General features: G+C 44.7%; 1 protein-coding gene across 1 annotated transcript in view; it reads left to right on the forward strand.

Moving 5' to 3' along the window:
* The window catches only part of LOC117514898 (potassium/sodium hyperpolarization-activated cyclic nucleotide-gated channel 4-like), a 90,534-nt gene that overhangs the window by 10,660 nt on the left and 53,668 nt on the right, over positions 1–26,206 (forward strand). The window contains exons 2-4 of the mRNA XM_034175470.1: positions 12,061–12,714; positions 22,375–22,798; positions 24,663–24,824. Of these exons, the coding sequence (XP_034031361.1) occupies positions 12,061–12,714; positions 22,375–22,798; positions 24,663–24,824 (1,240 nt within the window). The remainder of the gene's footprint in view (positions 1–12,060; positions 12,715–22,374; positions 22,799–24,662; positions 24,825–26,206) is intronic.

Consider the following 26,206-nt stretch of genomic DNA (forward strand, 5'->3'; position numbering starts at 1 on the left):
ACCCAGCCTTAACCAGGGAGGGGGTCTGAGACACGCTTTATCCCCTGTTTACAATGGGGTACTCAGGTCAAAGCAGTTTCAGTCTTTTGTTCATGGTAATGAGTCATTCACGTCATCAGCAGAGTCGTCAAGGGAGCCATCAGGAGAGGGTCTGTCCCATCATTAGGAGGGACAGCTGCCCTGTCATTAGGAGGGTGCTAACTAGAGCACAATAGGTGCTAATTAGAGCTATTGTTTAGTCACTAGCCTATAGCAGTCTGCCTCTCGGTAGGAGGGGTCTGGTTAGGTTTAAAACTCCAGCTTTTGTGACTTCTGATTATTCTTCTCTACAAGAGTCAAGACAGAAGTCAGACCACCAGAGCAAGAATTTTAGCTGAGGAAGCTTCTGCGATTTGAAGCAAAACGTCCTCGCGTCAAGCAACCCAGTCCAGTCGAAGATTCAAGCTTCTCTACAATACACCACAGAGAAAATATACTTCATAACCTGTTTTTATTCATTTGAATTTGTATTGTACAATCTTGAATGTGATCCTATGACATCATCATGACAAGTAATAGGGTAGCGCAGTCTTGTTTGAACCCCTGCATGATATCACTGAATTTGACCACTTCTGGGCACAGCCTCCTTTTAAACAATAGTAACACAGCATAACTTCACACGTATAAATGGTGTACGGTTTTGGTTTTGGTTGCAATCACTGAAGCAGTCGCAAAGAAGTGAAGTTTTTTCGGTTCCCAGTGGAGAAGGGAAGACGAGGCAAATGGGAGCGGTTGTGCCGGTTGTTAGCCTACACAGCTAACCAGAGTAGCTATGTTCGCTTGTATGCACAAGCGCCTCAACATGTATGAGCTCCGGTATCACAGACTGAAAAATTGGTCCGCCCTGCCTTGCGCATGCGTCATTTGGGATCACAGCAGCACATCTGAGTCTAACTCTCTACACCCAAAGCATTCAAATAAATTAATGGGATTATTAACCATCAGATGACAAGGTTAAACAAGGTGATAATTGGCTGGTCCTTACTGGCGCTCTGAAATGATGTAAGTGCCACAGCAGCTGCTGTGCGCTCTGATCGGTCCACCATCTTTTGTTATGAAATAATGCTGAATTTATGGGGAAATGATTGTTGTACAAAACCTTCAGATATCCAGTGGTGGGCACAGCTAACCAAAAAGTTAGCTTCAATAACTGCTAATCAGCTAAATGAAAAGTTATCTTTTATAACGCTAAACTGATAAACCACCAAAAAATTTATCGGAAGCTACAGCTAACCGATAACTTTCAGTATTGTCTTTGGTACACTCTCAGCTACTAACAAGCTGATTTTGAGTTTAAACACTGCCAATGCTTTTGATAGAATCAAAGGCATTCACAAACTCAAACACAGCCAATGAGTCAGCGCTTCTGTCTTTGTGCACCCTGCCCACTGCTGTAAGGAAGAGTCATTTACCTTCACAGTATACAGTGGTCCAGCTGTGAGGTGGACTTCTTGAATAGGAAAGCAGGATTGATTTATGGTTTTGATTTATAAATCAAATTAATCTGGATAGAATAACTACATTAATGTCAACTCTTAAAATGTACAAAGTGAAAATATAACACATATCTGTTAATTTTAAAATAATGGACTAATTCTGAAGATTTGAACATTAACACACAGATGCCTAAAGGGATTATGGGTAAACTGAGCCTCTGCTCATACTGACTGGTTGACTAATTCATTCTATGTAAATGCGGCGTTCCCTCTCCTTGTGCGGACAAGTGACGGCTGTGAGAAGCATGGTAATGAGATTGCAGCACACAAGCGAAGTTCTGCTCAAACAGGTGAGTGTGAGGCTCTGGCTGCTGACATCGCTTACTTTGACATTAGTAATTGTATGAATGTTATAGAATGTGCATGCAGTTTACATTTTTCCATAGACAGGTATCGCCGTGATGACCTTCATCTCAGGTGTTATTATGTTACTACGCTGGGTAGAAAAAGTCAGCTCATTCCTGATGAGGTCAACCACAAACATTATCCCTGCATCATCAAGCCGATAGTGTGTTACTGAATCACTGTCATTCAACAAACGGAGACTATCTCTCCTTCCTCTCTGTCGTTCCGCCATCTTCTCTGATTAAGATACACTTAAGCTTCTTAAAATTCCACCTCCCTCCTCTTAACAGTTTGGCACCATAGGAGCTCTCTTAAGGCCTAATATACTTTGTGAACAGTGTTTATCTTACCAAGTGCAAATTCTAAGAAATATCTAAGAAGTTGAGGAATTCTAAAATCTTTCTTAGAATGATGTCACTATGAGCTACTTTTAGCCTTAGGATGCTTCGTGGATACGGGCCCTGATATGTAGTAGTGTGTTTAAAATGTAGTCTTTTGATATAGATGACAGTATATCTTGAAATTATTTTAACAGTTTGAAAATGTGTGTACTGTATGTTTCTGATACTTCAGGATGTTTTGACAGACGTCCGGTTTATAGAACTCAGAAGAGGGTGGAAACACATGTTCTGTGATGGTGTAATTTTATGTTATTTTTCTGAAGTGCAGTTGCACACTAATGAAACGAATGGATGAGCTAAATGTGATCCATGGACGGCACAGTGGCTTATAACACCGTTTCCTCACAGCAAGAAGGACCGGGATCGTTTCCCACTTGGTCCTTCATGTGTTGAGTTTGCTTGTTCTTCCCGTGTTTGCGTAGATTCCCTCAGGGTGCTCCGGCTTCCTTCAGCTTCCATGCAAATTCTGTGAATTGGACTTGTTAAAATTGACAGTGGGGTGAGTGTGAATGTATTTGTCTGTCTACATGTGGCCCTGCAGTATACTGGCTTCCTGTCCAGACTGCTGGGACAGGCTCCAGCCCCTCCTTGACCCTTGATTGGAGGAAGTGGATATAGAAAATGAATGAAATATTGATTGTAAACATTAAATAGCATGCGGGAAATAGAACAGTAGTAATTGTACCAGCTCAGCAATAAGGGGCGCTGTTGTCTTGCATATTCTTAGTCAATGATAATGAAATGTCTGAAACTCTTCTTGGCCATGGTAGGTCAGTCTCTAACTTTCATTTTTGTGCAGCAACCCACAATTATAATGGTTTTGTAGGAAATGTGTGCTTGATCAAGAATATCAGTGTCCCCATACATGATGCTCACAAATTCATAATGTCCAGTTAACAACAACACTGGCATAAGTGAAATGTCAAGTGTGTGTGTGTGTGTGTGTGTGTGTGTGTGTGTGTGTGTGTGTGTGTGTGTGTGTGTGTGTGTGTGTGTGTGTGTGTGTGTGTGTGTGTGTGTGTGTGTGTGTGTGTGTGTGTGTGTGTGTGTGTGTGTGCATGTTTACACTATAATTTGAGTGTTTGTCTGTTTGTTCCCCTGCTCCTCTCAGGTCCTTTGGCTGATTATCTCTAAACTTGATATGCAAATGACAGTCAACGCCAGAATGTCTCTTGTAGGCTTTGTTTTGGCATTCAGAGATGGCTGACCTTGACCTATTCTAATGGGTGAAAAGGTCACAATCTTTCTACACACTCTTCATGATTACATGCTGCTCATACGGTTGAAGATATTTTAGCATTGTGTTATATTGTTATATTTTATGTTTTGATCCTTTTTTATTATTTTCATTTTTAATGTGTTTGAGGATTTATTGTATTTTATGTGGCAGCATGGTGGCTTAGTGGTTAGCACTGTTGCCTCACAGCGAGAAGGTCGTGGGTTCAATTCCCGTGGCCTTTCTGTGTGGAGTTTGCATGTTCTCCCCGTGTTTGCGTGGGTTTCCTCCGGGTGCTCCGGTTTCCTCCCACATCCAAAGACATGTGGGTTAGGTGAATTGGTATCTTTAAATTGTCCGTAGGTGTGTGTGTGGGTGGGTGTGTCTGTGTTTGTTTGTCTGTTTGTGGCCCTGCGACAGACTGGCATCCTGTCCTGGGTGTACCCCGCCTCGCGCTCTATGGCTGCTGGGATAGGCTCCAGCCCCCTGCGACTCTTAATTGGACTAAGCGGTAGAAGATGAATGAATGAATGTTTTTTATGTGGTGAAGCACATTGCTTTTGCATGTTCTATCTATCTATCTATCTATCTATGTATACACACAGTGTGTTGTGAAAGTGTAGGAACATGGACCCACAACAGGGGGCGCAAATGAACGGACAATGGAGGAGTCAAATAACACTGTTTTTACTGTTGTGAAACAGGCACAACAAACACAGCCGATTACAATATTGAAATTAAGTCCAATTACAACGGTGTCGTGTGGGCAGGCTCGACGATAGGAGACGTCTGTCCAAGTCGAACCGGAACCAACCCGATTTCCTCTGCCACCGAACCCCGGGAATACTGGAGCCGCCAAGTCCCGAATTCCCAGGTGGCCACTGCCTCCGCTCGTCGGATCCGGTACTGCTGGCAAGAAACAGAAACAGTCAGGTGTGGGTGCGGCTGCACCCAGCAACACGGAGGGTGGAGAGTCCACCTCCACCTCTCATCAACAACAATCAAGGAGTGTAGGAAGGTGAGTACTTATCCAAATGCTGTCCGGTAGTCAGCTGTCCTACAAATAATCAACAAGAATACAATTATAGTCACACGTATGTGTAGGCGGAGATTGTTACCTCTTTGGTAAGGCGATATCTCGGCAAATGAGGTGGAGATGCCGTCCTGCTGATATACCTCCTTGTTGATTGGGATCAGCTGTCTCCAGTGATGGGTGACAGCTGTCATCCTGGCTGCTCCTGTAAGGCGGCAGCGCCCTCCGGTGCCTGGAGCCCGCACTCCAGGCAGGTCGCCCTCTGGTGGTGGTAGGCCAGCAGTACCTCCTCTTCAGCGGCCCACACAACAGGACCCCCCCCTCAACGGGCGCCTCCTGGCGCACGACCGGGTTTGTCAGGGTGGCGACGGTAGAAGTCGGCCAGGAGGGCCGGGTCCAGGATGAAGCCCTTCTTCACCCAGGAGCGTTCTTCGGGGCCGTACCCCTCCCAGTCCACCAGATACTGAAAACCCCGGCCCATCCGTCGGACGTCGAGGAGCCGGCGCACGGTCCAAGCCGGCTCCCCGTCGATGATCCGGGCAGGAGGTGGCGCCAGACCCGGAGTGCAGAGGGGTGAGGTGTGATGAGGTTTAATCCTAGAGACGTGGAATACTGGATGAATCCGCAGTGAGGCCGGAAGCTGGAGCCTCACTGCGGCGGGATTGATGACCTTGAGTATCTTGTACGGACCGATGTATCGTTCTTGGAGTTTTGGGGAGTCCACTTGTAGGGGAATGTCCTTGGTGGACAACCACACTTCCTGCCCAGGACGATACGTGGGAGCCGGGGCCCGCCGCCGGTCTGCATGGTTCTTCGCCCTCGTCCGGGCCCTTAACAAAGCAGAACGGGCGGCACGCCACACCCGACGGCACTTCCGTAGGTGGGCCTGGACCGAGGGCACACCGACCTCCCCCTCAACCACCGGAAACAACGGGGGTTGATACCCCAAGCACACCTCGAAAGGGGAGAGGCCGGTGGCTGATGACACTTGACTGTTGTGGACGTACTCGATCCAGGCCAGGTGGGTACTCCAGGCCGTCGGGTGCGTGGCTGTCACACAGCGTAGGGTCTGCTCCATCTCCTGGTTGGCCCGTTCTGCTTGTCCGTTGGTCTGGGGGTGATACCCGGACGAGAGACTGACCGTGGCCCCCAGTTCCCAGCAAAAGCTCCTCCAAACATGCGAGGAGAACTGGGGACCGCGATCGGAGACGATGTCTGATGGTATCCCATGCAGACGGACGACGTGGTGGACTAGGAGGTCCGCTGTCTCCTGGGCCGTTGGTAGCTTCGGGAGGGCCACGAAGTGGGCCGCCTTGGAGAATCGGTCCACTATCGTGAGGATGACGGTGTTTCCCTGGGACGGCGGGAGACCCGTGACAAAATCCAGGCCGATGTGGGACCAGGGGCGATGAGGAACGGGCAGCGGCTGTAGCAAACCCGAGGTTTTGCGGTGATCGGTCTTGCCCCTGGCACAGGTGGTACAGGCCTGGATGTAACCCCGGACGTCGGCCTCTAAGGACGCCCACCAGAAGCGCTGCCGGACGACTGCCACGGTCCTACGCACCCCAGGATGGCAGGAGACCTTAGAACCGTGACAGAAGTCCAGGACTGCAGCCCTAGAGTTTGTTCTTCGGTCCGGTTCCGGGGTCCGGGTCTCGTGTCAGGGCCTCCCGGACGGTCTTCTCCACGTCCCAGGTGAGGGCGGCCACGATAGCGGACTCCGGGATGATGGGATCCGGGGGGTCCAACGACTCCGTTTTGACCTCATCTTCGTGTACCCGGGACAAAGCATCCGATCTCTGATTTTTGGTCCCGGGACGGTAGGTGATCCGGAAGTCAAAACGGCCGAAGAACAGTGACCAGCGGGCTTGCCTGGGATTCAGCCGCTTGGTGGTCCTGATATACTCCAGGTTCCGGTGGTCAGTGAAAACCGTGAATGGCATGGACGTTCCCTCCAACAGATGTCTCTACTCCTCAAGAGCCTCTTTCACCGCAAGGAGCTCTCAATTGCCGACGTCATAGTTCCGTTCGGCTGGGGTCAACCTGCGGGAAAAATAGGCACACGGGTGAAGGACCTTATCGGTCTTCCCGCTCTGGGACAGCACGGCTCCTATCCCTGAGTCCGAGGCGTCCACTTCAACCACTAACTGGCGACTAGGATCGGGCTGCACCAAAACAGGTGCAAACGAGAAGCGCCGTTTCAACTCCTTGAACGCGGCTTCGCAATGACCCGACCAGGTGAAGGGGACTTTTGGTGAGGTCAGGGCTGTCAGGGGGCTAACTACCTGACTATAGCCCTTAATGAACCTCCTGTAGAAATTAGCAAAGCCTAGGAACTGTTGCAACTTCCTACGGCTTGTGGGTTGGGGCCAGTCTCTCACCGCCGTAACCTTGGCCGGATCAGGAGCGACGGAGTTGGAGGAGATAATGAACCCCAAGAAGGACAAAGACGTGCGGTGGAACTCACACTTCTCGCCCTTCACAAACAGCCGGTTCTCCAACAACCGCTGCAGGACCTGACGTACATGCTGGACATGGGTCTCAGGGTCCGGAGAAAAGATGAGTATATCGTCTAGATATACGAAGACGAACCGGTGCAGGAAATCCCGCAAAACATCATTAACCAACGCTTGGAATGTTGCGGGAGCGTTTGTGAGACCGAACGGCATGACCAGGTACTCAAAGTGACCTAACGGGGTGTTAAATGCCGTCTTCCACTCGTCTCCCTTCCGGATCCGAACCAGGTGATACGCATTTCTAAGATCAAGCTTGGTGAAAATTTGGGCTCCATGCAGGGGTGTGAACACTGAATCCAACAGGGGTAACGGGTATCGGTTGCGAACCGTGATCTCGTTCAGCCCCCTATAATCAATGCATGGACGAAGTCCGCCGTCTTTCTTGCCCACAAAAAAGAAACCTGCGCCCATCGGGGAGGTGGAATTCCGGATCAACCCGGCAGCTAACGAGTCCCGGATGTAGGTCTCCATTGATTCACGCTCAGGCCTTGAGAGGTTGTACAGCCTACTGGACGGGAACTCACTGCCCAGAACCAAATCGATGGCACAATCATACGGACGGTGGGGGGGAAGAGAGAGAGCCAGATCCTTGCTGAACACGTCAACAAGGTCGTGGTACTCCACCGGCACCATCCCCAGACTGGGCGGGACTCTGACCTCCTCCTTAGCTCGGGAGCCGGGAGGAACCGAGGAACCTAGACACACCCGATGGCAGGTCTCGCTCCACTGCACCACTACCCCGGACGGCCAATCAATCCGGGGATTGTGCTTCAACATCCAGGGAAATCCTAAAACCACATGGGAGGTGGCCTGGGTCACAAAAAACTCGATCACCTCCCGGTGATTTCCTGACACCACCAGAGTTACAGGAGGTGTCTTATGCGTGATCGGAGGGAGTAGGGAGCCATCTAGTGCCCGAACCTGAACAGGCGAGGTAAGCGCCACCAGAGGGAGCCCTATCTCCCTGGCCCATCTGCTGTCCAACAGATTCCCCTCAGAGCCCGTGTCCACCAGTGCTGGGGCCTTCAGGGTTGAGTCCTCATAAAGGATCGTGACTGGGAGTCGTGTGGCAATGTGGGTGTGTCCCACGTGAATGTCTCGGCCCACCCCTAGCCCAGTCTCTAGGGGCAGGCGTTGGAGTTTAACCGCTCGGGGCAGTCTCTCATATGGTGCTCTATGGCACCACAAACAAAACAAGCTCCGTGGGCCCGTCTCCTCTGTGCATCCGGTGCCCTAAATGTTGCCCTACTCGTGTCCATAGCTTCGTCAGTAGGGGGAGCTGTGGTCCCACGGAGCGCAGGGGCCGTGGAGCGTGGGGAAGGCGGAGCGCGGTCGGAACCGGAAGGGAGAGGGACGGCGCGTGCCCGGCCACGCCCTTCGTCTCGTTCCCGCCGACGTTCTTCTAACCGGTTGTCTAACCGTATGACAAGATCGATGAGCCCATCTAAATCCCGCAGTTCGTCCTTAGCCACCAGGTGCTCCTTAAGAACCAACGACAGTCCGTTTACAAAGGCGGCGCGGAGCGCAGTGCTATTCCAGCCGGACCTCGCAGCCGCGATGCGGAAGTCGACTGCATAGGCAGCTGCGCTCCGACGCCCCTGTCTCATTGACAGTAGCACGGTTGAAGCGGTTTCGCCTCTATTAGGGTGATCGAACACGGTTCTGAGCTCCCTTACAAACCCATCATATGTCAGAAGGAGCCGTGAATTCTGCTCCCAGAGCGCTGTAGCCCAAGCGCGTGCCTCACCGCGAAGCAGGTTTATTACATAAGCTACCTTGCTAGCATCGGCCGCGTACATGACTGGACGCTGTGCGAAGACGAGCGAGCACTGCATAAGAAAATCTGCGCACGTCTCCACACAGCCTCCGTACGGCTCTGGGGGGCTTATGTAAGCTTCAGGGGAAGGTGGGGGGGGTCGTTGGACGACCACTGAAACATCGCTGTTACGCACAGGGTCGACGGGAGGGAGAGCCGCAGCGGCGCCCAGGGGGCGCGCTTCCACTTGTGCGGCGAGAGCCTCCACCCTGCGGTTCAGGAGGACGTTCTGCTCGGTCATTAAATCCATCCGAGTCGTGAAAGCGGCGAGGATCCGCTGCAACTCACCGATCACCCCTCCCGAGGACGCCTGCGCGTCCTGGTCTTCCATTGGCCGTTCAACAGCCGGTTGACGCCCCTCGGGATCCATGACGTTGGCCGAGATATCCTGTTGTGAAAGTGTAGGAACACGGACCCACAACAGGGGGCGCAAATGAACGGACAATGGAGGAGTCAAATAACACTGTTTTTACTGTTGTGAAACAGGCACAACAAACACAGCCGATTACAATATTGAAATTAAGTCCAATTACAACGGTGTCGTGTGGGCAGGCTGGACGATAGGAGACGTCTGTCCAAGTCGAACCGGAACCAACCCGATTTCCTCTGCCACCGAACCCCGGGAATACTGGAGCCGCCAAGTCCAGAATTCCCAGGTGGCCACTGCCTCCGCTCGTCGGATCCGGTACTGCTGGCAAGAAACAGAAACAGTCAGGTGTGGGTGCGGCTGCACCCAGCAACACGGAGGGTGGAGAGTCCACCTCCACCTCTCGTCAACAACAATCAAGGAGTGTAGGAAGGTGAGTACTTATCCAACTGTTGTCCAGTAGTCAGCTGTCCTACAAATAATCAACAAGAATACAATTATAGTCACACGTATGTGTAGGCGGAGATTGTTACCTCTTTGGTAAGGCGATATCTCGGCAAATGAGGTGGAGATGCCGTCCTGCTGATATACCTCCTTGTTGATTGGGATCAGCTGTCTCCAGTGATGGGTGACAGCTGTCATCCTGGCTGCTCCTGTAAGGCGGCAGCGCCCTCCGGTGCCTGGAGCCCGCACTCCAGGCAGGGCGCCCTCTGGTGGTGGTGGGCCAGCAGTACCTCCTCTTCAGCGGCCCACACAACACAGTGGCCTGCAAAAGTGTTCAGCCCCTTGGTATTTCACGCATTTTAATTTGGTTATGGCATTTCAAATACAAAAAGTAAATCAGGCTTCTCAATATAAAAAATTCTAAAATTATCTTATTTAGACTCAAACTGAAAGTAAATTTGATATAAATTAATTAAAAATATAAAAGCCAAGATGATGGGTTGCATAAGTAATCAGCCCCTTTGATATAATACCTGTAAATAATCAGTTTAATTTCCAGTTTTCTTTAGACAAGTCAGGCGATGGATACATGAACATTTTCAAGTCACTGAATATGTCTTGAACTTTATTTGCATCAGTTATGAAGAAATACAAACAGTATGGCACTCTATGGTAAATCTGTGTGGAGGAGACAGTTCTCAAAAACCGAGTGACTGTGCAAGAAGGAGAAGAGTGAGGAAAGCCACCAAGACACCCAGACAGCTTCTCTGCCTGTGATTGGAGAAATTATGCATAGTGCATATTTTGTATTTTGTATCCACAGTTATACAGCTTCATGATGAAGTGATGTAGAGGAGGATTTTATTAAGAAGAAGATCTGAAACTTCAGCCACAATTTGCCAGAAGGTACATCTGAGATGTAAGCCTAGATTTGATCTTTTGGTGAAAGATAATCCTCCTCTGTCCCACTTCATCATGAAGCTGTATAACTGGGATACAAAATGCAAAACATGCACTATGCACAATTTCTCCAATCACAGCAACAGAAGCATATAACTTCTTCTGGGTTGTCTGGGTGTCTTGGTGGCTTTCCTCACTCTTGTCCTCCTTGCACTTGAGAACTGTCTACTCCACACAGATTTACCATAGAGTGCCATTTTGTTTGTATTTCTTCATAACGGATGTAAATAAAGTTCAAGACATATTCAGTGACTTGGAAATGTTCATGTATCCATCCCCTGATGTGTCTGAAGAAAACTGGCAATTAAACTGATTATTTACAGGTATTATACCAAAGGGGCTGATTACTTATGCAACCCATCATCTTGGCTTTTATATTTTTAATTAATTTATATCAAGTTGTAGAGATTTACTTTGTTTTGACGCTAAGGAAGATAATTTTTGAAATTTTTATATTGAGAAGCCTGATTTACTTTTTGTATCTGAAATGCCATAAATTAAAATGCATGAAATACCAAGGGGCTGAATACTTTTGCAAGCCACTGTATATATAAACTAGCTAATTACCTGCCCCCAGGTGGGGTTTGATTCAGAGGCTATTGAGCACTTTAGTACTACTACTAAAGTGCTCAATAGCCTACATCACGTCAGAGTCATATGTGTGCCAAGTTTTGCTCAGTTCTGCAGCACCAAAGTATCTCTCCACTTAACTACTACTACTAAAGTACTCAGTAGCCTATATCACTCTCCTTATGTCAAATTATTTGTGTGCCAAATTTGATTCAATTCTGAGGTGCCGTTTGGACAGAAGAGGCACATATACCCACATACAGTTATCAGAAGAAGAAGATTTTGCATTGACTGAAGATCTTCAGGATTATGTTTACTGCATTAATGTGGTCACTCCCCACCTTCCACAATAAATCTGAGTTTGAAAATGTGCAGACTTGTCATCATTACTGAGGTCCTCCTGCCTGACTCTAAATTTTATGAACTATCGATCACTCCACATGTCCTGGCCCACTGTCACGCGTGCGCCACCTTTAGTAATGACATTATTAAGGGGCAGCAGGGTGATGGATGAGTGATGTCAGCTTTGGTGTTGCCATCTGTGTGCCACCACCGCGCACTCTGGGGCATGTTCTGGGGAGGTGGATGCTTTGTCATTGAGCCGCTCCACAGCATCCTTCAGTATACCGCATCCTGATGCGCTCTCCTCTGCGCTTACCTGCATTTACGTGCATTTTGCCTTTTTTCCTGCCAGAGGCGGGTGCGTGCCGTTGACGCACGTCAGTGTTTGAACCCGGGGGGAGACAGGCACATCGCAAGTGTCACTTAAAATACGACCCGTCCTGCGGATGCGCCGTTTCTGTTTTGCCTCCAGCGGCAGCCCATCAGTGAGCTTCATGATTCATCCACTCCGTTAGAGCGCGTCTCTCCGGTGTGGACAAACTACAGTCCAGCATGCGCAAACGGTTGTACAGCTTGCCGCAACACATTGCGCAAACCCCCGTGATCGATGAAGGAGGCAACTGCGACAAGGACACTGAGAGGAAAAGTATTCGGCTGAAACATTTGCCGTCTCCTGCCAGCAGTTGCGGGAGCAGTGACGAGGACCGGAGCGGGGACTTGGAAAAGGTGGTCACTGTGAGGACCAACTTAAACGGAAACTGTCGCATATTTAAAGGCAGCATCTCCTCCATCACTGGGCGGCTGCAACCCGGTTCGGATCCGGTGCAGAGGCGGCAGCTCCTGCCCGATACGGACGCCGGCGGGGCGAGTGAGAGTTTCCTCGGAGAGATCCGTCCCGGGGCTCTGCAGGCTCTGTGCGCCGCGGCCGGCCAGACCGCCCTGTTCGACCACTCAAGTTTCATCAAGTTGGATTGTCCTGAGCAGATCATTCCCGAAGATGACAGGCTGTACCCAGCCGGCTTCATGCACCGGCAGTTTGGAGCGATGCTACAGCCGGGAGTCAACAAGTTCTCCCTGCGGATGCTGGGCAGCGAGACGGCCGTGGAGCACGAGAGGGAGCGCGTCAAGTCGGCGGGCTTTTGGATCATCCACCCGTACAGTGATTTTAGGTAATGCGTGTGCGGAAAAAAAACAGTTTACATACGAGTGCCGCAGAAATCATATTTTTATGTCTTACACAAAATTGATGTTTTGGAGACATAAGACAAAATGCAATAATTTTACTTTAACAGGGGTCATGTTGTGCACCATTTCAACAAGATGTCACAGATTTTAAAGCTTGCAGCCAGAATACTACACAGACACTGAAGTGATCCATCCTGGAAAGAACTTATTTTCACTAGACACTAGTACACTAAATATTTAAACTAATTACACACAGAAAGTTGAAGTAAATTTAACAGGATATTCTCTCCTCTGTGTGTGTGTGTGTGTGTGTGTGTGTGTGTGTGTGTGTGTGTGTGTGTGTGTGTGTGTGTGTGTGTGTGTTTTAAAGTTTTTGTTAGTCACTTGTCATGTGCAAACTCTGCTTGAAATTGTTCCATATCTAAAAAAAAAAAAAAAAAAAGGAGAATGCTTTAATTTATTGGTTTCACATCTCAGAACAAATGATGCAGATGTTACCTCTTATTCTTCACCTCCTTTTCATGGACTTGGGACACAAATAGGATTTGAACTACCATTGTGTCACCTAATGGATTTCTTTTGAGTTGCGTTGGTCCAGGAAATTTTAGTTTGGAGAAACACTCCAGTTTTGCTAAGAGAGTTGTGGACTTATCTTTTTCAAGACTTTGTGACTTCAGGTGACTGTCTGGGGCTCAGATGCTGGTCAGTTACCCATTAATTAAGGAGATGTCAGTTCAGTTCCCACTTGTGTTCAGATTTCCTTGGGTAAGGGAGGAGAGGAGACTAAAGTTCCTGGGGTGAGTGGGCATGATTCCCTGTACAGCAAATCTGTGTCAATTTGACACACTTCATTAGATCTGGCAGAGTGGAAGTTTGTCCCTTCAGCTGCTCCTGTGTTGCACTCGGATCATCACCAATCCGAGATGGATCTGCATGTTGAATTGGCACAAGTTTCACACCAGATGCCCTTCCTGATGAAACTCCACGGAGAAAGGTGACAGGGGTGGGGTTTGAACCAGGAACCTTCTACACTGAAACAAATTGCACTAACCATTTGGCCACCACCCCTGCTCTAGAGCCGGCACAATTCTGGAGCAGAATTTAGGAATGACAAGTGAGGAACATTTACTGACTTAGATGAGCGAATATACACATTTAATTTACTCAGAATTTGTGTGTGGGAATTGTTGCCCAGCCTTTTTGTTTGTTTTAAAGTAAAGTGAAAACAGATTTATTGACTTGACATAACTCAGTCAGGTTATCATCTTGCTTTGACTGAAATACATTGTCAGTAGTAAGTGTCAAAGTTTCACCCATGTCAGGTTAGGACTTTCCATTGACAAACTTCATTAGGTCCATAATCATTTAGACAGTGGTGTTGTGAAAGTGTAGGTACACGGACCCACAACAGGGGGCGCAATGAACGGACAATGGAGAAAGGTGAATAACAAGTTTTACTGTTGTGAAAAGAGCACAACCAATACAACAATTAATAATTTGGAGTTTGAAGCCGAAATCTGCTGGTGTCGTGTGGGCAGGCTCGAAGGTAGGAGGCGTCCGTCCTAGTCGAACCGGAACCACCCAGATTTCCTCTGCCACCGAACCCCAGAAGTACTGGAACCGCCAAGTCCCGAATTCCCAGGTGGCCACTGCCTCCGCTCGTCGGATCCGGTACTGCTGGCGGGAAAGAGCACAAACACACAGGTATGGGTGCGACAGCACCCAGTAGACAGAGAGGGGAGAAACCGCCTCCACCTCTTGTTACAATGAAGCAGGAAAGGTGAGTACTTATCCAAGCAAGTAGCTTTCTGTAGTCAGCTGTCCTGAAAAGGTTTACCAAGGTTTATCAGAGTCTTCAATATGAGCTTGCAGAGAAGGTTACCTTAATCTCAAGGCGATATCTCGGCACTGAGGTGGAGACGCTGTCCTGCTGATATACCTCCGTCCTGAGTGCAGTCAGCTGTGTCCAGTAATGGGTGACAGCTGTCACCCTGGCAGCCTTCGTCGGCGGCAGCGCCCTCTGGTGCCTGGAGCCCGCACTCCAGGCAGGGCGCCCTCTGGTGGTGGTGGGCCAGCAGTACCTCCTCTTCAGCGGCCCACACAACAAGTGGCACATTATTCATATATTTGTGTCTGTGAAAGAAATAAGACAAACAGTCAATATGAGGTTGAAGTGTAGCATTAAACTTTAATTCAAAGGTTTCAATGAGAATATCACATTACCCATTACAGAATGACAGCCATTTTATATATGGTCCATCTGTTTTCAGAGGCCACAAGCAATTGGACAGACTACTGGCAGATAAATAGATTTTTCATAGAAAACATCACTTTTACATCTAGTTTTCTTTAAACAGGGCAGGGGATGGATACATGAACAGTTCCAAGTCAGGAAGTATGTTTTCAACTTCATTTGCATCAATCATTAATCAGAATCAGATTTAATTTTCCAAGTATGAATGCACATACAAGGAATTTGTCTCTGAACTCTCTTTGCTCACACACGGAATAAACATAGGTAGACACCAACAGAACCCCCCCCTCCCCCCGTGACCCTTAATTGACCCTTAATTTTTTATATATATATTTAGGAGTACCTTAGTATACATTAGAAGAGTTCCACCTTAGATTTGGAATGTATAATAGAAGATATACCTTACTGAATTTTCATACACACACACATATATATAAAACAAGAAATACAGTGTATCCAGAAAGCTCACTTCACTTTTTCCATATTTTATGTTAAAGCCTTTCTCCAAAATGGAGTAACTTAGGTTTTCCCCTCAAAATTCTACTCACAACAACCCATAATGACAGCATGAAAAATGTTTTTTGTTTTGTTTTTTATTTTGGCAAATTTCTTAAATATAAAAAACTAATAACTCACATATACAGTTGTGCTCAAAAGTTTACAAACCCTGGCAGAATATTTATTTATTTATTCAGTGGGGCCATTTTTCAGAGAATAAAAGATAACACAAAAACTTTTTTCACTTATGGTTTGTGGTTGGGTGAAACCCTTTATTGCCAAAAACAACTGTGTTTACTCTTTTTTTATCATAATGACAACAGAAATGACCCTGATCAAAAGTTTACATACCCCTGTTCTTAATACCGTGTGTTGCCCCCTTTAACCTCAATGACAGCTTGGAGTCTTTGGTGGTTGTTGTGGATGAGGCTCTCCGATGGTAAAGCTGCCACTAAATATGTCTTGGACTTTATTTACATCAGTTACAACGAAATACAAACAGTACGGCACTCTGAGGTAAATCTGCATGGAGTAGACAGTTCTCAAAAACTGAGTTACTGTGCAAGAAGGAGAAGAGTGAGGAAAGCCACCAAGACACCCAGACAACCCAGAAGACGTTATAGGCTTATGTGGCTGTGATTGGAGAAATTATGCACAGTGCAAACTCTGCATTTTGTATCCCCACTTATACAGCTTCATGATGAAGTGGTGTAGAGAAGGATTTCCTTAAAAAAAGACCTGAAAGTTTAGCTACAAATTGCCAGAAGGTACATCTGAGATGTAAGCCCAGATCTTGCCTGTCTTTGCTCTACTCCACTATGAAGCTAAGAGTGGTGATGTAAAATGCAAAATTTGCACTGAACACAATTTCTCCAATAAGTCCACTGTCAGGGTCTTCAAATTCACAGGGAGCATTCTTGGAACATAGCTCTTGGACATGTTTAAAGATGATAATAACCTTGACCTATTCTAAGTGGTCAAAAGGTCACATTCTTTCTATACACTCTTTCATTGATTACATGCTCACACGGCTGACAGCATTTTAGCACTGAATTGTATTTAACCTTTTAAAATGTTATTTATGACTAGTATATAACATTAAATGACATGAAATATAACACAAAACAATGAAATATGAAATTTGCATCCCATTTAAGCTTAAGTTGAATTGGCTCCAGTTGTCACTCCAGAGACAATAGATGTAAAAAATGTTGCAAATTTTGAATTTATTTTCATTTTATGTCTGAGAAGAGCTCATCATATGGACAAAATAGCCCATCGGCCCACACCCCCTTCAAAAATATGAATCACTGATTTAGGATTTAATTTTTTCACTTTTCAGTTCCAATGTTAAATATTCTATCTATCTATATCATCCAGCAAAGTTCATCATGACAGGTCTACCACTCCATCAATGTTAATTCCAAGTATTTGGGTGCACTTTGGATTGTGTAATATCCCGGGTAAGAAGGAGCTCAATATGACCAATTCAATGTACAACTGTGCAAAATGAAGGTAAAGCATTTCAGAAACACAACAAATGCTCAGCGGCATAGAGCACGTCATCACTCCAAGTTGAAACAAGTCAAGCAGCTGCAGCAGAATCAAAAATCAATTTTAAATCAAATCGTGACCCCGTGAATCATGAGAAAGATTCACACCCCTCGTACATACAGCCATATTCAAATATGAAACATCTCCATGATCTGCGCCTCACTGCGCGCTACATGGGTTCTGCCCATCACTACTATTTTTTAATTAGATTTTTCTTTTAACTTTGGGACTCACTGTCATCAATTTACAAATCAAGCTTTTTTGTGATTCAACGAGAGCAGTGGATTACAAAAGCAGCATCAGGGGTTTGGAAATGGGGTAATCAAAATAGGGTAACATGACCATTGGAAATATTAGAAGCAGACATCAGTGGAGATTATTACAGTACAATTAGTTTAATGGAGTTGAGACGGTGTGGATTGGGAGGGGACAGAACATGAAACACGGCACAGAGACAGGAAAAGAGATTGAAATGAAAATGACATGAGGAATCAGGGAGGCCAGCTGTTGTCTCTGTGGTGTGTGTATGAGGTGTCAGCACTTCATATTTAGTTAAAGTTGCACTTTATTGCTGTAGCACAAGCTCTGTTTTGGTTCCTGTGAGGCCACTGAAAGATGACGGCATTTTTCTGTAGATTCTGTTGCACATGCTGGATGTGACATTTTTCACTCTTGAACATTATTTGAGTGTTTGTGGTCAGTACACAGTAAAATCATCAGTGTGAAATTAACACTGCCAGTGTACATATGGCCCCACTGCCAGGATGAAAGTGTACGTGCCCAAACCCACACACACACAGACACACACACGGTCAGCCTTATACGGGTGATTCTTAGACTACGGGCACTTTTATGTCCCTTGATCATATTTTATGAAAAAAAGAAAAAAGGGGAAATTTCACACTTTTATAGTTATCTTTACAATGAAAGTGTTTTAAGAAATTTGTCCTAGTAGTCTATGATGACTTTTTCACCTTTTTTCAGCATCATTATATGCAAATATTGCCGTTTTGTGCTTGTCCCACAACCAGACTTATGATCTTCAATGATGAAAATGAATAGTAAAAAAACGTTTTTTCTAATGTTTTAAAATATCTCTGAATAAATATCAGTAAAATAATCAAAACATAATTGGGGTATTCAATGTCATACAACTGTTGTGATTTTTTTAAACGAAATGTAGTTGTCCCACACTATTACCGTAATTTCCACCACAACTATAATGTCCCTTTAAAAAGTTTGTATGAAAGATTGTTTGGGTAGTTTCTATGGAGATAAACAGTGACATCAGAGCACATGTATATAGCGCCAAATCACAACAAACAGTTGCCCCAAGGCGCATTATATTGTAAGGCAATGGTGTGGTGGAAATTACATTTACAAGGCCAATAGTGCCCGTAGTTAAAGAATCACCCATATATTAAATCCGGACCCACTGCTGGAGCCCTTATTTTTGCAGTTCATGTGATACTCAGGTCAGGTAGCATCACACTTTTTGGCGGCTGGCTAAGGTGCAACTTAATTAGAATCCAAACAGGCCAGCGCGCCGTGTGCCTGTTAAAGCGCATGTTTTTTTTCAGTTAAAATGTGCCTGCTGTGTACAGCATGCCAAAGCATTGCAGTGATATGACATGTTATCGCCTTTTTATCATTATTCACTTCAGTCTTATGAATGTCACAAATTGCTCTATGAAAATTAATGATGACAACATACACACAATGCATGCAACTTACTATACCTTAACTGAATTGACATGAAATGATATGGCTAAAATTCATCTCTATTACCAGTGCGTAGAACGAGTAACTCAGCTACTAAATAAATAAAATCTAGCATTCTGTTGAATTAAAAAATCAGAATTTCAAATTTAAAACCTCATTTTCCAATTTAAAAAATGTTTTAAATTTCTTTGTAGCTGTATTGTGTGGTGCATTACGAGTACAAACACAGCTGCTGCTGTTAACTCGATAATACAATGAATATAAAATTAAATACAAGCTGATCTTACAAAAATCAGGAGACCACCTGTCAGAGTTGTTCAGAGTTGGACTGAAAAGAACAATTCAGTTAACACAGAAAATAATCACGCAGGAGACACTGAATCTCTTTGCGTGATCAGGATAGAGCAGATCGAGCTTAACCCTCATCACCAACCGTCCCGTCAGCTCTGAAGGGCCCCGCCCATCTCCCTCCCATATTTATTAGAATAAAATTACATACAAGCATATGGAAGGACAAAATACCAAAACACGTTAGCGACACGAAGTCTGGTCTCACATCGATATGAAATTGTTATGGCTTTAAGCCTCCAGTCTCACGAAGTAAACAGCGTAACCCTGAACTAATATGCAGGTCACACCGCTCCCTGCTCAAGGCTGGACTGTTAATTAAAACATACATCTGTGCTCAGCAAAAACATGATCTCAGCAAAACAGTCTGCCCTCTCACTGAGCCAAAATTCATCTCTTGTGAGCAGTTTAATGATTACTTAAACAGTTCAGTGAATATAGTGAATATGTATGTATCAATCAATCAGTCAATCAATGTAGTGAATATAACTACTTTAGCAATTCAGTGATTAACAAAGAGTAATATTAAAATGAAACACATTGATATTGAATTGAAACATGTATATAAATGTGTATGTGGAGAATGAGATCAAAGACAAAATCAAAGACAGCAAATCAAAGTAAAGACATTAATAATTGATAATATATTGAAAATTCCTGACACCAGCTCAAACAATTTGTTTTAAAAAGCCAAAAGTGAGCACTCAGTTTAATTATCATTTTATTTTGTTATAATTGATATTTTGCAGGTCTTTATTCATTTAAAACATTTTATCAGCAGTAAAAGTAACTCACACTTTTGCACTTTGTAAAGATTTCTGTGAATGGAACAGCAGTCTGTGAATCGACGATGTGGTTGATGTGATTGCTGATGCACCGTACAGGTGTGTGTGTGTGTGTGTGTGTGTGTGTGTGTGTGTGTGTGTGTGTGTGTGTGTGTGTGTGTGTAGCCACTGAGTTGTGTGCAAGCTGTTGTGATTCAAATGCGCTCTGGCAGAAAGAGATAAGTATCAAATGTGATCCCTTTTTTCAGCTGTCCTGATTGATCTAAGCTCCTTTAACCATTTTAAGCCTTTTCTGTTCATTATTGCTCGTGCGTCCCCTCTGATTTGTGTGCTCATGCTCTTTAACGTTGATGCACTCTGGTCCCAACAGTGCAAAATTCTTTTCTGGACAAACTGAAGATGCTACAACTGTCAGTTTTACTCCACCAATGGAGTTGGGGCTCTTAGCGCAGTCAGCTTACCATCAGGCGGGAGGGTGTACTGTAATGTGCCGTCCCTCGCAGATGTATTTTTTTTTCTTACCCAGCTGTTGTAATGTTCTGCAGCACAGTGATGTGTGCAGAGCAGTAATGCTAACAACTCAACATCTGGCTGATGGAGGCTGACTTCTAGAGATGACATGGATTCCCAGGAGATAATGGAGGATTTAGTCAGAGCAGGAAAGTGCAATTAGTACCGGTGTGTCACCACAAAAGTGACAGGCAGATGAGGAGAGCAATGCAAATGCTTTGTTTGGCAGAGAACAACAGAAAGCGGATTATAACAAATGGCCATTATGCTGGTTACATATTTGCATGTTGTTCTCCTGTGTAGTTTCATTCAATAAAACTGCTGGGAGTCTCAGTTTCTGCATTACAAGGTGATTACCTCTGCTTTATGTTGTTTTTTTTTCTTTATTATCGTATAGTGATAATGGGACATCATCCACAGACATCCTTATCGCACACGCTGTCGTATGAAATTGTGTCTGCAGGCATGATGAGAGTTTGTTCTGTCATTACATTTGGAGATATTTTAGATGACTGTTTTCCGTAAGGGCTGGTGTTTGGGTCAAACAGGGTTGTGGACCGGCGGACCGGCGTGAAGTTAGACAGTAGACAGTAGTTCATTATTCAGACAGTAATTCGCGATGAAGCAGTTCTGGTTGTATTATGGGCAAAAAAATGTTTTTAAAATGGAAATAACCATGCCCTGTTGAATACTACCTTTAAAAAAATCCAAAATAAAACAATGATTTGGTTTTGATGCTTAAACTAAAAATACAATGACAGAATATGGAAAGCGTAAACAGACATATACTCATTTATTCGGCTTGTGCTTTGAATTAAATCTGTCAACTCCTTACACCTCACTCTAGTCACAACTTTAGTTAAAAAAAAAGTGCTGCAAAAACAATTATGAAAAGAACTGACAGTTACACATCAAAAAACAACAACTAGAAATAAAAGAATGACAAAAACAATTTAAAAATTTAAAAAATAGTCAAGATGACAAGTGACTACTATACAAATAATATTTTGAAAATTCTGATTTTCTGCGCTGAATAACTGTCCACACTTAAGCAGTAATAGCTTTTACACGGGCAAGTGCATTTTGATGCCACCTGCCCAAACATGTCGAGTGCCCTTGCCCCATGCCCATCAACCTCCATTTCACCCCTTCCCACCCCTCAATTTCACTGTATTTAATGATATGGCGAACTACTGTCTGGAATTTGAATCACTGTCCAGAATCTGAATAACTGTCCACATTTAAGCAGTAATAGCTTTTACATGGGCAAGTGCATTTTGGCGCCACAGGTTGGTGGGCATGGGGCAAGGGCACTCGACATATCTGGGCAGGTGGCACCTGTCTTTAGGTCTGTCAGGTTCCTGTTTGATTGATCTGTAGCTAATTACATTTTGATCGGATATAAAGTTGCACACAATCATGTTTTCAATTCACTAGGAGTGTGTGATTTCATAAAATGTTTTTTCCAGGAAAATATGAACACAGCCTTATTAGAAGGAAGATCCTGGTGCGAGTATGACTGATTATTAGGCATCACACCTCAGTGCTTCAAAGATGTTCTCAGCAGAAAAGGGACTAAATAAGCTTTGCAGTAGCTTTACATAGTACTGAAGTAGAATTTACTAATACAGAGTGAAAAGGGGAGGTGATGGTCTAGTAGTTAAGTGTTGGGCTTGAGACCAGAGGATCTTTGGTTCAAATCCCAGCCTGACTGGAAAATCACTAAGGCTCCCTTGAGCAAGGTCCTTAATCCCAGAGTTGCTCCCGGTGTGTAGCGAGTGCCTTGTATGGCAGCACCCTGACATCGAGGTGAATGTGTGGCATTATTGTAAAGCACTTTAAGCGTCTGATGCAGATGGAAAACCTTTAATTGGAATGCGCGGGTATAGGCAATGAATGATTGTGGCGGCTGCTCCTGAATCACAGCGATTGAAGCCTTCAGTTAGCTATGTTGTGTGTTTGATGCATTTCAGGTTCTACTGGGATCTAACCATGCTTCTGCTGATGGTGGGGAACCTCATAATCATCCCTGTGGGAATCACCTTTTTTAAGGATGAGCACACACCACCCTGGATCGTCTTCAACGTAGCATCTGACACCTTTTTTCTCGTGGACCTGGTTCTCAACTTCCGCACGGGTATTGTCAAGAATGACAACACAGAGATCATCCTGGACCCCCAGAGGATCAAGATCAAGTACCTGAGGGGCTGGTTCCTTGTGGATTTCATTTCTTCTATACCTGTGGATTATATCTTTCTCATCGTAGAGACCCGCATCAAATCAGATGTTTACAAGACGGCTCGAGCCCTGAGGATTGTTCGATTCACCAAAATTCTCAGTTTGCTGCGACTGCTGCGACTTTCCAGGCTAATCCGCTACATCCACCAGTGGGAAGAGGTAGATCCCACAGGGCTAGATTCTGTAATTCATATTAGACACAGACAGGATGCTGAGAACTCCATTGCACACCAAGTTCAAAGCATTGCATGGTGCAAAGTAGCACACAGTGCCATGTTTCATTGCTAATATGAAATTATAATTTTGAAGCCCAAAGGGAAAGTTATTTAAATAGCAAATTGACTTAATACTCATCTGTATGCCCAAGGTCTTGGGACACAGACTTTGGATAAGTTCACAGATGGCTAACCTTGATCTATTTTAAGTGGTCAAAATAACACATTCTTTCTACATACTTTTTCATTCATTACATCCATTCTCTGTTGTCGCAACAGAGAGAATGGATGTTTACAGGGTGTGAGCTCAGGATAATGAACCTGCAGGACATTGAAGGTAGCCGAGCTTGGCCTACTTTCAGGATCAAAAGGTCACATTTTATGTTGGGGTTTGTCCACCAGGGCAGTATATTGGTACTGCTGCATGAGTTGGCCATGTGAAACTATATGTTGCTTTTCCTATTTTTATGGTCATATGGCCAACCGTACTTTAACATTGCATTCTATATTTTAACACCACAGTGTGACACCAATGTGGTGTAAATTTAGGTTGAAATTGACACCTGAATCCACTGACATGTCTAAACCTTAGACATTTAACACTGACAAATTTGGTGTGTGACTTATTGCATATGCTCATAATGCAGAGGGGCACTGACTCTTTGCATCATGAATGTAAATATGTGATAAGCTGGGAGTAAGAATGTACAAACATGCACACACAAGCACTTATTTCCCTCAATAATCATATTTTTACCCGAGGCCAATATGGCCATTGGGTATTGCGAAGGCTTTTCATCCATCTGTCCATCCGTCCATCTGTCCATGTGTCTGCTCAGCACAAGTCCAGTCCTATTACTGCCAGACTCTTCACAGGGAACATTTTTGGGACACAAACCTTGGACAAGTTCAAAGATGGTTAACCTTGATGTATTTTACGAGGTTAAAAAGTCACATTCTGTTTCAATCTGATCCATTTCGTGTTTGAGTGACACAGGTGACAGCCAATCAGAGTAGAGCTGCACTGTGACGTCAGTTGCTGGTCTCTTCAAAACCGCTTCATTTTGTGTGTTTATATACATGTTTCTCATATGTTATGTAAAGGCTAGTGATAAATAAGTGCTTCTAAAACTGATAATGCTGGTTTTGGAACCTAATAACACCTCTGAACTGATTTACAAGACATTTTGAGGAGGTTAGCATGGTGACGTCACTTCCTGGTGTAACTACTTGTTAACAGCTTAGTTTCTTGTGTATTATGTAAAAGCCAGAGAGAAATAAACACTTCTAAAACTAAAAACGCTGTTTTTGTAATGTGATAATACCTCTGGAGTCATTTATAAGACATTTTGTGGACATTAGCTTGCACGTTAATTTTTGCAAACTCAAAGCTAACATACTATGGCGTTAAATTTGTCTCATTGATAACTGCAAATGCACAGAGGGTGATCTACAAATATTCCTTGATTTGCACAACATGAACAAATGATGATTTGATTTACATATGTACAAACTGTATGTACAATAGGGTCTTAATAATTAATTAAACAACTGAAAATTATAAAGAACACAATGCTCATATGGCTGAGGGTATTTTAGCACTGCATTATGTTTATAATTCCAAATAAATCCATTAATATCGCTGACAGATGGCTGAAAAACAGTGAAACAGATCCTTATTGTTTGATGCACTGTCACATGGTATAGAATTCTTGCTGTTTCTAGCCTGTATTTCAAATATTGCAGAGATTTATTTACCACTTTGCTTGGATGGTTTGATTCATTAATGTTGATAATTTGTGTCACAGGTTTTCCACATGACCTATGACCTGGCTAGTGCCATGGTGTGCATCATGAACTTGATTGGTATGATGCTGCTGTTGTGTCACTGGGATGGCTGTCTGCAGTTCCTGGTTCCCATGTTGCAGGATTTTCCTCCTGATTGCTGGGTCACGAGGAATAAGATGGTCGTAAGTGGAATGGTTTTGCTTTGGTTTTTTTGTTGTTGGTGTTTAAGTCAGGGATCGTCCTACTGTGTCCCTGTAAAATCCAACTCAGTAATCATTTTTAATGCCAGACAATAAAGGATCTTATTCTTTTGAGCTTATAAAATGGTTTTTAAGTGAAAATGGACAGGCGCATTAGTAGGGCATTTTGTGCAAAATGCAAATCCAAAATCGGTAATCAATGATCATCTTTTGTACCAGTGTTAGCTCTCTGGTGCATAGAAAACAAGGTCTGTTGGATTTACATGATTTATGTACATTGTTGCACATGAACAAATTTGTCCCAGTAAAATAATTTTATTATGTATTTAACTGAGCTACATAAGAAAATTGTTATTTGATTATATTGTGTTCATGTGTTAGGGTTAAACCCGAGAGAACAGAGTTTAGGACCCAAAATGCATAAAGCAAGCCAAAGTACAAAACAGAATGATTTATTGAAATACGAGGTCTGTGAGAAAAGTATCCGACCTTTTTATTTTTTTCAAAACCCATATGGATTTGAATCACGTGTGATTGCATCAGCCAAGCTTGAACCTTCGTGCGCATGCGTGAGTTTTTTCATGCCTGTCGGTTGCATCATTCGCCTGTGAGCAGGATTTGTGTGAACACTGGTCCACCCCTCTTGTCGTTTTTTTATTGCGAATAAATGTCTGAATGATTTGGAGCTTTGCTGCATCAATTTTTTTGGAGCCACATGGCGCAAAGCAACGCCGTGATGAAGCCTCACAGGACATATTGGGGCATGTCCAGCTCATGCTCAATTTCTTGGATAATCACACGACTGAAAAGCAACAGCTGTCTGAAATCCACCTGAAAGCCGTCCTGTGAGACCAACACGGGGGTGGTTTTGTGCCGCGTAATGAACGGCTCCATGGCGCGTCCCTATGCTTTTCTTTCCATGAAAAAAACTCCTGTAACAGTGGAATGTGCCGAAAAGTGCTGATGTCCACGCCTTCTGCCTTTTTGTGAAAGTCAGACGACGTCCCGGATCAACAAAGCCTTCACGTTGGAAATGATCTGGTTGTTTCAGCAGGGTGTGAGCTTGTCGATCGGCGCTCGGAGCGCGACACGCTCTCAGATGCTGTGGGCGGTCTTTAAAGCGGCAGTAACACTCCTTAATCTGTGTAATCCCCACAAAATTGTCCCTGAAAGCCATATTAATTTTCCGAACGGTGCCCACCTGGAGGTCTCTCACAGTTTCTGGAAAAAAATTGATGCAGCAAAGCTCCAAATCGTTCAGACATTTATTCGCAATAAAAAATGATGAGAGGGGTTGACCAGTGCTCACACAAAGCCTGCTCACAGGCGAATGACGCAACCGACAGGCGTGAAAAAACTCACGC

This window comes from Thalassophryne amazonica, chromosome 8, assembly GCF_902500255.1.
Source record: "Thalassophryne amazonica chromosome 8, fThaAma1.1, whole genome shotgun sequence".
Lineage (NCBI taxonomy): Eukaryota > Metazoa > Chordata > Actinopteri > Batrachoidiformes > Batrachoididae > Thalassophryne > Thalassophryne amazonica.